This window comes from Pelobates fuscus, chromosome 12, assembly GCF_036172605.1.
Source record: "Pelobates fuscus isolate aPelFus1 chromosome 12, aPelFus1.pri, whole genome shotgun sequence".
Classification (NCBI taxonomy): domain Eukaryota; kingdom Metazoa; phylum Chordata; class Amphibia; order Anura; family Pelobatidae; genus Pelobates; species Pelobates fuscus.
The window spans coordinates 32,277,651-32,295,083 of NC_086328.1; the positions used below are offsets into that span (position 1 = coordinate 32,277,651).

The 17,433-nt window shown below is 45.9% G+C and overlaps 1 protein-coding gene across 1 annotated transcript; it reads right to left on the bottom strand.

Annotated features, from left to right (window-relative positions):
- Window positions 1-1,136: 1,136 nt before the first annotated feature.
- On the bottom strand, window positions 1,137-16,166 carry LOC134578406 (speedy protein 1-A-like). The gene is made up of 5 exons (XM_063437406.1): window positions 16,087-16,166; window positions 15,780-15,838; window positions 9,007-9,092; window positions 8,134-8,302; window positions 1,137-1,932 (listed from the first exon to the last, which is right to left on the bottom strand). The coding sequence occupies exons 1-5, from the start codon at window positions 16,148-16,150 to the stop codon at window positions 1,780-1,782; spliced, it is 531 nt and encodes a 176-aa protein (XP_063293476.1). The 5' UTR covers window positions 16,151-16,166; the 3' UTR covers window positions 1,137-1,779.
- Between the last annotated feature and the right edge of the window lie 1,267 nt (window positions 16,167-17,433).

The following is a 17,433-nucleotide window of genomic DNA, read 5'->3' on the forward strand; positions in this document are numbered from 1 at the left end:
CATGGACTGTAGCCCTGAGCATTTGTTTAAAGAATCTGAATTTTGCTCAGTTTGTTCATTTGTCAGAAATACTAATGTAAAGGTGAACTGCTTTTAAAACAAAATAAACAAACAAAATCTAAATTGCCTACTGTACAAAATGAGTCAATGTAAGTCATTAATTTAGTTTCTGTCTATATAATTGGAAGGAGAGAGCTACTAGCTCCTTCCTTCTAATTTAGTACCTTTCTAAAATGAGAGGTGGGCAGCAGAGCTGCCATTCCCATTGCCACCAACTCTTACCTGCCAGCAATGGGTGAGGGGCATGGAGGGTCCCCGCACCAGTTCCCTTCCCTTAAACTGGCCAGGAATTGGCCAACAATGAGTAAGAGGTAGAAAATGTTATCGGTTATTGAAATTCGCTAAAAAGATGAACCGAATCAAATGTAATTTTGTCCACTGGGGCCTTTTTTTAGAAACTGAGCAGCAGTAGTTACCCACAGTGTTTTAATCCCAGCAATGCTGGGATATTAACATTGAGCAGTTACTCTTGCTTCCTCCTCTGAAGCTAGAAGCTCCTCAAGTTTCCAGGCTGCGGAGGAGGAGGCGGTGACAGGCACCTGGCGGACCTCATGTAGGTTGCCACACAATTCTTAAACCGCTTTACTACTTGTGCTGGGAGGCTGCCAGGGTAGTCTAGGCACCATAACCACTACTGGAGTGGATTGTAGTAGGTATGGTGCTTAGAGTGTTAATTTAACCAACGCACTGCTAAGGATTTTTTTGTTTGTTTTTGTTTTTTATTATTTGCCCACTTGCTAGCACTGCCAGTCGTCAAATAGTCTAAATTTTGCCAAATTGCAAGTGAATTATGACCAGATGCATTGGTCACTAACTTCTTTATAATCAGTGCTTAGTAAATGTCAGGATCCTGTAATTTAAATAGGATTCAGATATGAAAAGCATTGATTTTAAAGTTGGAGACTTAATGCATCTAGTATGATGGTGCAGACTTGGTCAAAAAGATGAATTGCAAATGGGTTTGCCGTTGGTAAGCAAGAGAATTGCCAGTACTTAAGAATCCAGTGATTACAAAATTACTGCATAAAGACAACCCAATCTCTTTTTTTTTTTTTTTTTTTTATTCTATTCATGGTTATTCTAGTCATATTAGGCATAATGTGACACTGTAAAACAGGTAACTATTCCCATCCTCTGAGCTTGGTAATAGATTTATCCTTATCTCCCAACTATCGGGAGTGGAAAACTTGGGCAAGACCCTGTGGGAGGTGTCACTAGTGACCTGAGCCACACACTGTAAATGCCCAAAAACGCCCACCGACAGCTTGCCTGACCGACCCCCATACAGGGAGCTGCTGAAGCGCTCCCTGCATGGTCCTTGTCCCTGCTGTACAGTGCCATCACATCTAATAATCCGCTTGCACTGTGCTGCCAAGGGACACTTCGCTGGTGTCTTTAGATGTGGGACACCAGGGAACTAAAGTAAGGCAAGACCTCGGAATCAGATATGTCCCACCAAAAGCAGGGCTGTTGGGAGACCCGTTTATGCCATGTGGATTGAACTTTTGTTAAAATAAAGCTTTAACCGTGCTCAGGTATAGGAAGCCCTGATTGGCTGTCACCCTGGCACACATATGCACTAGGGTGACAAGCCTTTTTTATGGACACTTTCCAAGTGATGATATCCTTGCATTCCAAAGCACTAGTTTTTACCTATGTAAAAAAAAAAATTACCCCATAAGTCACTCATAAATGAGGTCTGTTTGTGCTAGTCCTGTTTTAGAAGGCACATAGATAACAATTAATGGGGCTTCTTCCTGGGCCTCGAAGTCTGTATTCATCCTTCCATCTTAGATGAGATCGAAATACCCAGCTATGGTGGTCTTTGCGTACTCTTAACCACGCCCAGTGCATTGGATCCTCTCCCATTATCTACAAAAAAATTAAAAACACATAGTTTATGAGGTACATTTGGTGTGTAGGAGTTTAGAAAATATGTAGATACGTAAAATATTATTAATAGCCTATTTTACAGTTTAAGAAACTCTATAGGGTCAGGAACACAAACATGTTTTTCTGACCCTATAGAATTAAAAGCACCATCTAGCTCCCATCGCAAAGCAAAATCTTACTTGTACTCATGTCTGCTGCTGCTGGCTCTGCCCCTGATCTGTCTGCTTGGATTACATCATCAGAAGTGTTGAACTGAGCCAATCAGAATGCTTTCCCATGTGACTGTCAAGGAGGCAGAGCCAGCACAAACCTAACACAGCCCTGGCCAATCATCATCTCCTCATACAGTTGCATTGAATCAATGCGTCTCTATGTTGAAAGTTCAGTGTCTCTATACACAGGGTGGAGACACTGAATGGCAGTGCTGTACCTTGCGAATACGGCTTTTTTTTTCTGCAAGGTCCTCTTCAGCTCCTGGCTCTGTCAGGAGCCACCGTCAGTTTTATTCTCTAGAACATGCGCAAAATGCTGATGTCTATGGAGGGTCATATGAGACAGTGTGGGTTCCTTCACAGAAAGAGCCTTTTTTCCCCTAAACCCTTTATAATAATATACATTTATTATTCCTATTAATAAATAGCGGTTTAATCCTTTTATGGACATAATGATGTGAATCATTACTAATCAGTATTCTCTACTTATTAGAAGAGAACATATTAATGTGTACTATTATCTCTAATGCACACATACCAGTACTCTCCATTTGTTTATTAATCCGTTATAGACATTTGCATGGTGCTAAAGGCATCGAGGATTACTGTATATACATGTCCAGCAATATCGGCATTAAGCCCCGCCCATCGGCACATGATTGGCTGGTCACTCGATGATTGACAGCCGGCACCTGCAATCGGCACTAAGCCCCGCCTGTCGCCACATGATTGGCTGGTTACTCGATGATTGACAGCCGGCACGTCCAATCCATTCGGGATGGGACGTGCAGTGGAAACGCCACCCATTCTCGATCGGATTGGCTTTTCTTTTCAGTACAGGTGGTATAAAGACACGCTCAGGGCAGTTCCCTCAATGATAGCCTTTGAGAGAGGCGCTAGTTTAAGCGCCGAAACGCGCTTCTTAAATCACTTCACTATTTATTTTAGCACTTAGGGTGTTTGGTATGTTTTCTTTTCAAAATGGGGATCTCTAGCTTATTTTCTTTTATCATTTAGCAAGGGATGTTACCTGCTCTACAACTATTCTAGCTATATAGAGGATTAGCAGTGGTTAGATTTAGTACTTCTTGGATATAACAGCAATATAGGGACTTGCTTCCTGACAGCTGACTACTAGTACCTATTACTACTAAACCTGCCTATCCTCCAGCTGTGTCTAATTGGGTCTACAGACTCTATACATATACTAGCTATATAGAGGATTAGCAGTGGTTGGAAACCAGGGCCGGACTGGGAATTAAAAGCAGCCCTGGAAAAAAATTATTTACCAGCCCCATAATGCATCGCGCCAGCATAGTGTGCAGATAGAGAGTTAGAAAAGATAACTTAAAATTATTACTCCAACGTGAAAAAAAGCACATATAGGCAAAAAAAAAAAAAGAGTGCAGATTTATTTTAAGCAGACGTGCCTTTGCATATAACCAATGTTTCAGTCCAACTACCATGACATATTAAGGAAAGCTTGGTAACGGGACTGAAATGGTGAATGTATGTAGGGCACAACTGTAAAAAATTACGTTATCTTGTTTATTTTGAAGTCCTGTGGGTGCGCTCTTCACTTTAAATATGTTATTGTGCTGGAGTATGCACCTAGAAACAAGACTGGGCCAATATCTGCTCATTACATATTGTACATATCAATGACATTTCTTAGTGTATTATGCATATATAAATGTACATTTATATATGTGTAAATATTATAGGCATAATTATATATATATATATATATATATATATATATATATATATATATATATAATCAGTGGCGGATCCAGAGCCTGATCTCAGGAGGGGCACCTATAGATTATTTAAAGAAATAATCCATGCACAATAACCACTACAGCTCTGTGTAGTGGTTATGGTGCCAGGAGTGCCGGGACCCGCTCCCAGAGTAAATAGTCAAACCGTTTAAGTACAGTTTGACAACTTACCTGGGGTCTGCTGGGATATGGGGCTGTAGTAGGGTATAGGAGGAGGGGTGCAATGTGTGTGAAAGGTTCAGTGTGTAGGGTGTGTGGGGCAATGAGTGTATGGGTGGCTGTGTGTGTGTATGGGGGGGCAGTGTGTGAATGTGTATGGTGTGTGTGTGGGCAGTGTTTGTATGGGGCTAGAGTTCACTCTCACCACTGGGACCACCAGGAATCCCTGGTGGTCGCAGTGGTGAGAGTGAACTCTAGCCTGTAGCTCCAGGGCTAGAGTTTCCCTGTGGCACTCTCCCTCCCCCTCTGTCTCTCTCTATTCACCCCTCTTTCTCCCCTTGTGTCTCTTTCTCCCCCCTTTCCCTGTGGCACTCTCCCTCCCCCTCTGTCTCTCTCTATTCGCCCCTCTTTCACCCCTTGTGTCTCACTCTCCCCCCTCTGTCTCTTTCTCCCCCCTTTCCCTGTGGCACTCTCCCTCCCCCTCTGTCTCTCTCTATTCGCCCCTCTTTCTCCCCTTGTGTCTCACTCTCCCCCCTCTCCCTGTGGCACTCCCCCCCCCTCTTGTCTCTCTATTCACCCCCCCGCCCCTCTGTCTCTCACTATTCACCCCCCATTCCCTCTGTCTCTCTCTCTATTCACCCCCATCCCCTCTGTATCTCTCTCTATTCACCCCCCATCCCCTCTGTCTCTCTCTCTATTCACCCCCCATCCCCTCTGTCTCTCTCTCTATTCACCCCCCATCCCCTCTGTCTCTCTATTCACCCCCCTCTGTCTCTCTCTCTCTCTATTCACCCCCCCATTCCTTCTGTCTCTCTCTCTATTCACCCCCCATCCCCTATGTCTCTCTCTCTATTCACCCCCATCCCCTATGTCTCTCTCTCTATTCACCCCCCCATCCCCTATGTCTCTCTCTCTATTCACCCCCCCATCCCCTATGTCTCTCTCTCTATTCACCCCCCCATCCCCTATGTCTCTCTCTCTATTCACCCCCCACCCCCTATGTCTCTCTCTATTCACCCCCCCATCCCCTATGTCTCTCTCTATTCACCCCCCATCCCTTCTGTCTCTCTCTCTATTCACCCCCCCTCTCTCTAGTCACCCCCCCTCTGTCTCTCTCTCTATTCACCCCCCATCCCCTCTGTCTCTCTCTCTATTCACCCCCCATCCCCTCTGTCTCTCTATTCACCCCCCTCTGTCTCTCTCTCTCTCTATTCACCCCCCCATTCCTTCTGTCTCTCTCTCTATTCACCCCCCATCCCCTATGTCTCTCTCTCTATTCACCCCCATCCCCTATGTCTCTCTCTCTATTCACCCCCCCATCCCCTATGTCTCTCTCTCTATTCACCCCCCCATCCCCTATGTCTCTCTCTCTATTCACCCCCCCATCCCCTATGTCTCTCTCTCTATTCACCCCCCACCCCCTATGTCTCTCTCTATTCACCCCCCATCCCCTATGTCTCTCTCTATTCACCCCCCATCCCCTCTGTCTCTCTCTCTATTCACCCCCCCTCTCTCTAGTCACCCCCCCTCTGTCTCTCTCTCTATTCACCCCCCATTCCCTCTGTCTCTCTCTCTATTCACCCCCATCCCCTCTGTCTCTCTCTCTATTCACCCCCCATCCCCTCTGTCTCTCTCTCTATTCACCCCCCATCCCCTCTGTCTCTCTCTCTATTCACCCCCCATCCCCTCTGTCTCTCTATTCACCCCCCTCTGTCTCTCTCTCTCTCTATTCACCCCCCCATTCCTTCTGTCTCTCTCTCTATTCACCCCCCATCCCCTCTGTCTCTCTCTCTATTCAACCCCATCCCCTATGTCTCTCTCTCTATTCACCCCCATCCCCTATGTCTCTCTCTCTATTCACCCCCCCATCCCCTATGTCTCTCTCTCTATTCACCCCCCATCCCCTATGTCTCTCTCTCTATTCACCCCCCATCCCCTATGTCTCTCTCTCTATTCACCCCCCCACCCCCTATGTCTCTCTCTATTCACCCCCCCATCCCCTATGTCTCTCTCTATTCACCCCCCATCCCCTCTGTCTCTCTCTCTATTCACCCCCCTCTCTCTAGTCACCCCCCCTCTGTCTCTCTCTCTATTCCCCCCTCTGTCTCTCTCTCTATTCACCCCCCCTCTGTCTCTCTCTCTATTCACCCCCCCTCTGTCTCTCTATTCACCCCCCTGTCTCTCTCTCTATTCACCCCCCCCTCTCTCTCTCTATTCACCCCCCTCTGTCTCTCTATTCACCCCCCCCCACTGTCTCTCTCTCTATTCACCCCCATCCCCTATGTCTCTCTCTCTATTCACCCCCCATCCCCTATGTCTCTCTCTCTATTCACCCCCCATCCCCTATGTCTCTCTCTCTATTCACCCAACCCCATCCCCTATGTCTCTCTCTCTCTATTCACCCCCCCATCCCCTATGTCTCTCTCTCTATTCACCCCCCCATCCCCTATGTCTCTCTCTCTATTCACCCCCCACCCCCTATGTCTCTCTCTATTCACCCCCCATCCCCTCTGTCTCTCTCTCTATTCACCCCCCATCCCCTCTGTCTCTCTCTCTATTCACCCCCCCCTCTCTATTCACCCCCCCTGTCTCTCTCTCTATTCACCCCCCCTCTGTCTCTCTCTCTATTCACCCCCCCTCTGTCTCTCTATTCACCCCCCCCTGTCTCTCTATTCACCCCCCCTGTCTCTCTATTCACCCCCCCTGTCTGTCTCTCTATTCACCCCCCCTGTCTGTCTCTCTATTCACCCCCCTGTCTCTCTCTCTATTCACCCCCCCCCCCCCTGTCTCTCTCTCTATTCACCCCCCCTGTCTCTCTCTCTATTCAACCCCCCCCCTGTATCTCTCTCTATTCAACCCCCCCCCTGTATCTCTCTCTATTCACCCCCCCCATCCCCCCCCCCACCCACCCACCCACCCACCCACCTTAGAGTAGTCAGGGGGCCGGCCGCGTTCCACACTGCAGCCTCGCCGGTCCGGCTGCACTCCTACTGCTGAGGGCTGAAGGGGGAGGGAGCATATCTTTACCATGCTCCCTCGCGGTTCCCACAATCCCCAGCAGCATCCGTGCTGTGAATTGTGGGAGCCGCGAGGGAGCATGGTAAAGATATGCTCCCTCCCCCTTCAGCCCTCAGCAGTAGGAGTGCAGCCGGACCGGCGAGGCTGCAGTGTGGAACGCGGCCGCCGGCCCCCCTCTGAGTGTGCCACCGGACCGGCCACCCGGTGGCACATACTTGCGCAGCCCCCAGGTGCCGCGGCCCACCGGGAAATTTCCCGGTATCCCGGTGGGCCAGTCCGGCCCTGTTGGAAACAATAGCAGTATAGGGACTTGTTTCCTGACAGTTTACTATTAGTACCTATTGATAACTCCCCTGCCTATCCTCTAGCTGTGTTTATATTGGGTCTTCAGACTTTTATACTTATCCCCCCTATATCATTTAGGCCAAGATATTATTTATTATCAAGTATAATTTAGGGAGGACTACTCCCAGCAAATATAGGCTTCCTATTTGACCCTGATATTGCAGGAGTCATATTTCTCTCCCTCCTGTCTCCTTATCCCCATATGCATTTTGTCTCTCCCTTCCTTACTAATCAAGCTTCTATATCCTATCCCCATCTTTGTTATTTGGGTTTATTTATTATTATTTTTTGTTAGTGTCTATGATGTGTCAATAAACTTTTGATTTTTAACAGTTAACTCTGATCTATCCAAAACCGTGGATCCTGACTTTGTTTTTGGATCCATTCCCTCTGTTTCTTGTTTAAACTATATATAGGGTTACCCCCTTTCATTGGATATTTTTTTGGACACACTATCTCAGTCCCTGCCTCTCAGGGATAGTTTTTTATTTTGTCAGGCATACAACAAAATACATAAGACAAAGTAGTCCCTACTACTGAGCACAAAGATTTCTTCATTATGTTTGAGGGGGCGAGTGACAGAGCCTCTTTAAAGTAACATATTATCATGTTTATCATGACAGATGCATATATGGGAAATGTTTGTGAGTTTCTTTATTACAAACCTGCTCGCACGTGCTGCGGGTGACAAGGCCTCGATAATTCATCCTCTCCCAGAAGAGGTTACGTAGTCTTTCAAACTCTGGCAGCAGCACAAACCATGCCTGGCCTAGAACCCAGGGATAAATCTCGCGTTGGAAAGGCTCATCTTCTTCTACCATGTTTGCCAAGGACCTGTACAAACAGTACGCCTGTGAGGTCTAATCACTAAAGGTGATCTTTCCAACTTTGAATTATCTAAAGTGTTTGCAAATTTATTGTCACATTTACAGCAAATTAGGAAAAATATTAGTTTAGTCTATTTGTTAGGATTTGCTATTTTGGCTGAAAAAGTTAGATTTTAATTTGCTTTGAATCCCCGACAATCACTTGTCTAGTGAGTAACCTTTTAAGTATGAATATAGCTGCCATGACAGTATTATGGATTCCAAGTGACAGTTCCTTCCCATTTTATGTACTAAACAGGGTGCGTGCTCCTTTATCCCTGGTTATTTGTCTGACATGTTGTACAGTAGGTCATACCCAGGCTGCATTGCCCTTCTTCCTTTTCAATCTGTTCTAATCACAGCTGGATTAACCATAAGGCGACCTTAAGCAGCTGCCTAGGATCCAGTAGTTGGACAGAGGCCCCGGAGCCATGAAGATACTTGGCCAAGCTTGGCTTCTTTCACCATCCCTATATGAATAGTGGTGGCCTGCTTAGGACCCTGCGTTATCTGTCTGTCTCTGGTCCTAATCTTACCATTTATGTTTGTATGTATTTTATATTGCTATACGTATGACCTACAGTTTCCTGATTAAACATGCTGTAAGGAAAATAAATACTGGTATTATTTCTTCTTTTAGCTATAAATAAAAGTATAAAAACGACAACTTACAGAGCAGTGAAAAACATTAGAACATTATATTCATCCAGGTCCATTTTTGCCCGATGGAAATAGGCCAGCACCATTGCTAGAAGGAACTAGAGAAACAGTTTGAGGGTTAAATATATATCCAATATATATACGTATATATATTTATATCAGTATTGATTTTTAATTGTGGCCAAGGAAGGTGGGAAAACATCAAAGCACAAGAAATACACCTAAAACTGCTAAATCTTTATAATTACACTGTGTGCAGAATTATTAGGCAAATTAGTATTTTGACCACATCATCCTCTTTATGCATGTTGTCTTACTCCAAGCTGTATAGGCTCGAAAGCCTACTACCAATTAAGCATATTAGGTGATGTGCATCTCTGTAATGAGAAGGGGTGTGGTCTAATGACATCAACACCCTATATCAGGTGTGCATAATTATTAGGCAACTTCCTTTCCTTTGGCAAAATGGGTCAAAAGAAGGACTTGACAGGCTCAGAAAAGTCAAACATAGTGAGATATCTTGCAGAGGGATGCAGCACTCTTAAAATTGCAAAGCTTCTGAAGCGTGATCATCGAACAATCAAGTGTTTCATTCAAAATAGTCAACAGGGTCGCAAGAAGCGTGTGGAGAAACCAAGGCGCAAAATAACTGCCCATGAACTGAGAAAAGTCAAGCGTGCAGCTGCCAAGATGCCACTTGCCACCAGTTTGGCCATATTTCAGAGCTGCAACATCACTGGAGTGCCCGAAAGCACAAGGTGTGCAATACTCAGAGACATGGCCAAGGTAAGAAAGGCTGAAAGACGACCACCACTGAACAAGACACACAAGCTGAAACGTCAAGACTGGGCCAAGAAATATCTCAAGCAGGGCCGGATTAAGAGCACACTGGGCCTGGTGCTGACAATTATGATGGGCCTAATTACGGAATCTTATCGACCAAAAACACTAAAACAGTCATTCCTCCCAAGCGTCATGTATCTGATGGAGATGGTGCTGGAGGGAAACTCATAGGATGCAGCTATAAGAAAACACATACTCTATGCTAATCTATCTCTAATTTATGATTTCATCTTTCAAGTAAATCCATAACCCCTAACAGTGTCCAGTGAAGCAGGAAGTCAATGGGCGGGGTAAAAGGGTGGGCCACTGGTGCGACTCACGTGACCAGACCTGCCAAAAGGGGAGAACATGCCCAAAAAGGAGGCATGTCTGTCCAAAGAATTTGAAGGACAGCCTGGCATGAATGCATGTCGGGCTGCCCGCCAATCCTGCAGGCTGTCCAACTAAGGGTATACTATGCAGGCAGCACCCTGAGCTTGACATAAATGCATCTAATGACGCGCTCAATCCATGCTTTCCAAGGACTGTTCCCTAGCACTCGCTGGTCCACTTGGCTCCTTACCTTCTTACTAGCAGGCAGAAGTTCCTGGTATATAGTCTGAGACAGAGAAAAGGTGTATGTAGTGAGTGTAGAAGAAAGGGGACATGCCACAGTGTTAGAGAGACCAACGTCTGCATTACCTAAACTAATTTAGGTAAACTGAACATTCCTCATAGAGATGCATTGATTCAATTTATCTTTATGAGGAGATGCTGATTGGCCAGGGCTATGTTGGACTTGTGCTGGCTCTGCCCCTGATCTGCCTAGTTGACAGTCTCAGCCAATCCTATGGGAAAGTATTGTAATTTGCTCAGACCACCACTTCTGATGATGTCAGCAGACAGTCAGTTCAGAGACAGAGCCAGCAGCTGCAGACTTGAATACAAGTTATATTTTACTATACTTAGGGAGGCAAGAAGGGGCCAGGGTGGTGGTTTTAACATAATAGGGTCAGAAATACATGATTGTGTCCCTGACCCTATAGTGCTCTTTTAAGCAAGAGTATGTGAAGAGTAGTTAGGGTTGCCACCTTTCTTGGAAAAAAATACCAGCCTCATTTGTATAATCAAAAGGAGTGAATCAGAGAAAATTCTGTAAAAACACCAACAAACTACTCAGTTTGATTTTGCTGTATAGATGGATTGCTCCCATTGTCTCAGTCTCGTAAGTCACCCAATGTCTCAGTGTCCCTATGTATCACAGTGTCAGTGCCCCCATGTCACCTAGTCCCCTAGTCTCCCAGTGTCTCAGTGTCCCCATTTCTCCCAGTGTCCCAATGTCTCAGTGTGTCCATGAGAGACCAGGGGACACTGAGAGACATGGGGACACTGAGACATTTAGGGAAACTGGGAGACATGGGGACACTGAAACATTTGGGGACACTAAGACACTAGGGACACAGAGACATGGGAACAGACACTGGGAGACTAGGGGACACTGGGAGACTTGGGGACACTGGCTGGGAGACAGACACTTGGGGGCACTGGGAGACATGGGGACAGTTGTGGACATAAACATGGGGACACTGGGACATATAGGGACACTAGGCACACTGAGACACTAGGAACACAGACACTGGGAGACATGGGGACACTGAAACATTTGGGGACAATAAGACACTAGGGACACAGAGACATGGGAACACAGACACTGGGAGACTAGGGGACACTGGGAGACTTGGGGACATTGGAAGACTAGGGGACACTGGCTGGGAGACAGACACTTGGGGACACTGGTAGACATGGGGACAGTTGTGGACATAGACACGGGGACACTGGGACATATAGGGACACTGGGACACATAGGGACACTAGGCACACTGAGAGACATGGGACACAGACACTGGGAGACTTGGGGACACTGAGACCCTAGCAACACTGGATGGGGGACATGGGGACACTGGGAGAAATGGGGACATAGTGTCTCCATGTCCCAATGTCTCAGTGTCTCCCAATGTCCCTATGTCTCACAGCATCCCCATGTGTCTCAGCATCCCCATGTGTCCCAGTGTCCCTAGTGTCTCAGTGTCCCCATGTTTTCCAGTGTCCCCAAGTGTCTCAGTGTCCCCATGTTTTCCTGTGTCCCCAAGTGTCTCAGTGTTTCCAGGTCTCCCAGTGTCTGTGTCCCCTAGTGTCTGTGTTCTCATGTGTCCCCTAGTGTATGTGTCCCCATATGTCCCCTAGTGTCTCAGTGTCCCAATGTGTCTCAGTGTCCACATGTGTCCCCTAGTGTCTCAGTGTCCCCATGTGTCCCTGCTGCCTTTCCCCCCATCCCTCACTTACCTAAGCTGTAGAGCTGCTGTCTGGACTCTCTGTGCTGTGTAGCTGCTCCCCCACAGATCACTGAGTAGTAGAGAGAGGCAGGGATATGCTGTAACTTCCTATCCCTGCCTCTCTCCACACACAGTGACCCCTACTGGCCGGTGCTGGTATTGCAGAGTAATCTCCATTTATTCTGAGAAAAATACCTACCTGCCTTTGTATTGCCGGTATTACTGCAATACCGGCATGGACAGGCAACCTCAAATACCGGCTGTGCCAGTAAAATACCAGTCAGGTGGCAAACCTAAGAGTAGTGTGTAAAAAAAAAAAAAAAAAAAAATTTTTTTTTTTTTTTTTTAAATGGGCCTATTCCATGGGCCTGGGCCTGGAGCTGCAGCTCCATCAGCCCCTATGTTAATCCGGCCCTGATCTCAAGACTGATTTTTCTAAGGTTTTATGGACTGATGAAATGAGAGTGAGTCTTGATGGGCCAGATGGATGGATTGGTAAAGGGCAGAGAGCTCCAGTCCGACTCAGACGCCAGCAAGGTGGAGGTGGAGTACTGGTTTGGGCTGGTATCATCAAAGATGAGCTTGTAGGGCCTTTTCGGGTTGAGGATGGAGTCAAGCTCAACTCCCAGTTTCTGGAAGACACCTTCTTCAAGCAGTGGTACATGAAGAAGTCTGCATCCTTCAAGAAAAACATGATTTTCATGCAGGACAATGCTCCATCACACGCGTCCAAGTACTCCACAGCGTGGTTGGCAAGAAAGGGTATAAAAGAAGAAAATCTAATGACATGGCCTCCTTGTTCAACTGATCTGAACCCCATTGAGAACCTGTGGTCCATCATCAAATGTGAGATTTACAAGGAGGGAAAACAGTACACCTCTCTGAACAGTGTCTGGGAGGCTGTGGTTGCTGCTGCACGCAATGTTGATGGTGAACAGATCAAAACACTGACAGAATCCATGGATGGCAGGCTTTTGAGTGTCCTTGCAAAGAAAGGTGGCTATATTGGTCACTGATTTGTTTTTGTTATGTTTTTGAATGTCAGAAATGTATATTTGTGAATGTTGAGATGTTATATTGGTTTCACTGGTAAAAATAAATAATTGAAATGGGTATATATTTGTTTTTTGTTAAGTTGCCTAATAATTATGCACAGTAATAGTCACCTGCACTCACAGATATCCTCCTAAAATAGCTATAACTAAAAACAAACTAAAAACTACTTCCAAAAATATTCAGCTTTGATATTAATGAGTTTTTTGGGTTCATTGAGAACATGGTTGTTGTTCAATAATAAAATTATTCCTCAAAAATACAACTTGCCTAATAATTCTGCACTCCCTGTAAACCATAACTGCTCTACAACCTGCAGCAATGAAGTCTAGGCCTATACATGAAAAGTTTATTAAGTTAAAGGAATACTCCAAACACCATAACCACTACACATTATGTAGTAGTTATGGTGTTAGAAATGCCCTGGCGCTCCTCTTTCCAATGTAAGTAGTCAAATGGTTTCATAATTACCTGAGGTGTGCTGGTCACTTTCTCCTTTGAGTAGCCTCCTGTGTGTATGGCCAGCTCATCAGCATCAGCTGATATCTCTCAGGCAGTCAATCCTGCACTGCCGCTAGCAAATGGTTTCACTACTTATATTGGAAGGGGTGTGCTAAGGCACTCCTGGCACCATAACCACTCAATATTCTATAATGGTGGTTGACGTGTTGCTTAAAATCGGCAATGCTCAGTTATCAAATACCATCTTGCTTCTCCTGCAGGAGAGGCAGAATGTGGAGTGGGCAACTGGGGGACGCAAGTAGGTTGTCATCTGTTGTAAAACAATTTAAAAAATTACTCTGGTATTTGTCAGTTTTAACAAGAAAATGCACATTTATGAGCTGTGAATTCAGCCAAGAAATAGCAGGGTTTGAAAAACAAAATCTCCAAGCTATTTACTATCTTCTATATGTTCTCCTTTAAATTTAAACTACTTGGAGTTGTACAGAGTTGACAAACATTCCAAGATATTATCCTGGGCAACAGCAGCAGATAGTGATATAGTTTTACGTTCTGAACTTAAAGGGACACTATAAGCATCTAGACCACTTCAGCTTATTGATTTGGTCTGGGTGCATATTCCCAGGTCCCTTAACCATGGAAAGGTAATTATTGTCTACCAGACAGCCATTAGAGGAACTTCAGGTTGATTAGGACTTTTGGTCATCTGACGCTTGAAGTTCTTACGCTTTGCATTAGGTCATCCAGCGTCACCTGAAACCCTATAGAAAAGCATTCTATAACGCTTTCCTGTGGGGCTGTTCTATTGCGAGCGCGGCCATTGCTGCACCTGCACATTAGGTCTTAGGCTATTACCAGAACAGGTAATAAAGGACGTTTAACCATGAGATCCCTCTTTACAGAAAATGTGCACAGAGACTGTGTAGATCACATACAAGGAGGGTATGACTAGGGCAGCATAAGCAAAGTGGTTTAACGCCTAAATAGCAGACACATGAGTATAGGCACCCAGACCACTTCAGCTCATTAAAGAGGTTTGGGTGCACTGTCCTAGTCCCCTTAACCCTGCAATAGTAATTATTGCAATTATTGAGAAACTTTAGTAATTACTAAACATGCTTTCCTATGGGGAAACTACTAATGGGAGCACGGCCGCGGAGGAGGACCCAAACCAGCACCAAGGAACATCAGCACTGGACTCAGGTAAATGACAGAATGGGGTTTTTAACCACAGGGGGGCACTAAAGGGAGCTATAGTGCCATGAAAACAACTTTTCTGGCACTATAGTTTCCCTTTAACCCCTTAAAGGGACACTATAGTCACCTGAACAACTACAGCTTAATGTAGTTGTTCAGGTATTATCTATAGCTCCCTGCAGGCAATCTAATGTAAACACTGTATTTTCAGAGAAAATACAGTGTTTACATTGATTGATAGGAATACCTCCAGTGGCCGTCACTCAGACGGCCACTAGAGGGACTTCCTATCACGCAGGGCCCTAAAAAGGCCCTGTACACGTCAGACGTATTAAAATACGTCTGACGTGTTCAGGAGAGAGAATTCACTGTGTGTGCGCCTTCTCTCTCCAGCCTGTCAGCAGAGGAGGGGGGCGGGAAAAGACCGCGAGCTGAGCTGTCACTCAGCTCAGCTCGCGGCCACTCACACCGCGTGCATGCGCGGTAGTGCGCTCAGGACTTCAGAGGGCGTCATGAATGCCGCCTTCTGAAGTATGTGCGCATGTGCGGCGAAGCCGCGCACGCGCACAAGGGAGCAATGACGCTTCCAAATGGAAGCGTCTGATTGCTCCCTGCTCGCGCCCGCCTATTTCGTCATTTTGACGAAATAGGGGGCGCGGCTTCACGAGGCTCCCGGCGCTGGAACCAGGTAAGTAAAATCTCTTCTCTGGAGAGTCCCTTTAAGGACACATGACATGTGTGACATGTCATGATTCCCTTTTATTACAGAAGTTTGGTCCTTAAGGGGTTAAGCTACTTTCACCTTGAATTTAAAATTCTTTGAATTCACTGTGAATTCCCTCTTTAGTTAATAGAATCCATGTGACCCCAAACCTGCCCTTCACCCAGTTTCTAGGACTGAAAACATAGTACATTTACTTTATCTGATGTTCTCAAGCACCTGTCCTGGTCAAGATACTCCTTGATGATATCATTTTCTACAAGAAGAAGTACAGATACAAATAAAGAAAAATTAGTAATAAAAAAATAAAATAGGCCAACAAAAAGACTTAGAATAATGAATCGATGGTTTGGATTCATTGTGAATCTGCAAATCAGTGTGTGTATAATTAAAGAATGTTCCTTGGAATTATGTTTTAGTATCCCTTAATATGAACATGTTTAATAATGTAAAATCTACAGAGTAAAAATAATATATGCTAAGATAGAATTGTGTGTTCCTTACCAAGCAGTTTGAAAAATTCCTCCCTCTCCTCTTTTCGGACGGGACTGTCCTCCATGGTGTTCATACTGATGGAAAGGAGGGAGATGGAGATGTAAAGATCCCAGCTGTGGTCACAATTTCCCCAAATCCCCTCCTCTAGAACCAACTATAATAGAGCAATTTCGTTTCATACTGATGGAAAGGAGGGAGATGTAAAGATCCCAGCTGTGGTCACAATTTCCCCAAATCCCCTTCTCTAGAACCAACTATAATAGAGCAATTTCGGTACCACCAGCTGAACCACTTTCGAGAGTCGGTTGCCCACTAACTACTGCTTACGAGACCTCTGCTCTCTTTCGAGGAAATTTGCTCGAAAGGGGAAGGCCTCTATCATAGTATATCAGTCCTCTACACACTCCTGCAGCAGGCGGCTGCGGACCCTCCTATGAAGTACCAGGCGCATTGGGAAGAGGCATTACACACCCCATATACTCCACCCGAATGGGACAAGATGGCCTTGTGCACGGCCCTCAGCTCACGATGTGCCAAATATCAGGAAATCAACTACAAAATACTTACTCAGTGGTACGACACACCACAGAAGATCCATAAATATCAACCGGAGACCCCTGAACACTGCTGGAGATGCGGGACGGAGGTGGGCACTCTCCTTCACATTTTCTGGGCATGCCCACTCATAAAACCGTACTGGGGACAAATACACGAGGCAATGCAGAAGGTGGCTGAGGAGGGGGTTGCCTTTGACCCGGCAGATATCCTACTCAACAGAACAGACCTACCCATATCGAGGTATAAGAAAACGGTGTCCCGACACCTCCTAACGTCAACAAAATCGCTGATCCCAGCATTGTGGCGACAGAAACAGCCGCCGACGTTCCAAGCCTGGCTCCAGAGAGTGGAAGAGATCAGACAAGTGGAAGCCGAAATAGCGGCGATAAGTGGAAGACTGGAGAAACACAAATAGATCTGCAGGACGTGGACGTATTACCTGTGCAACCGGGACGAGTCTGGAAACCAACCCGCCGGGTAAGAGGAGGAGTGGAGGACCTGGGCTTGCTCGCGGAGTGATGGGTGGGGGCGGCCCGCAGGACCGGGCGTTCCAACCCAGCCTGTTCCTCACCCCCTTCCGTTCTCTCTATCACTAATTTCACTGTGCCTCTCCCTCTCCCCTCTATCTCTTCCTTCACGTACGTACAGCGAAACTTACCTATCGACCCTACCTATTAGGGTACATCCGCCTTTTCGATAACTCAATCCATGGCTGACACTATGATAGTGACAATCCGACCAATGGTACCAGCACGGCATCTCACTCCTCCTTCAAGCGCCTAAAGCACAGATGGCAAG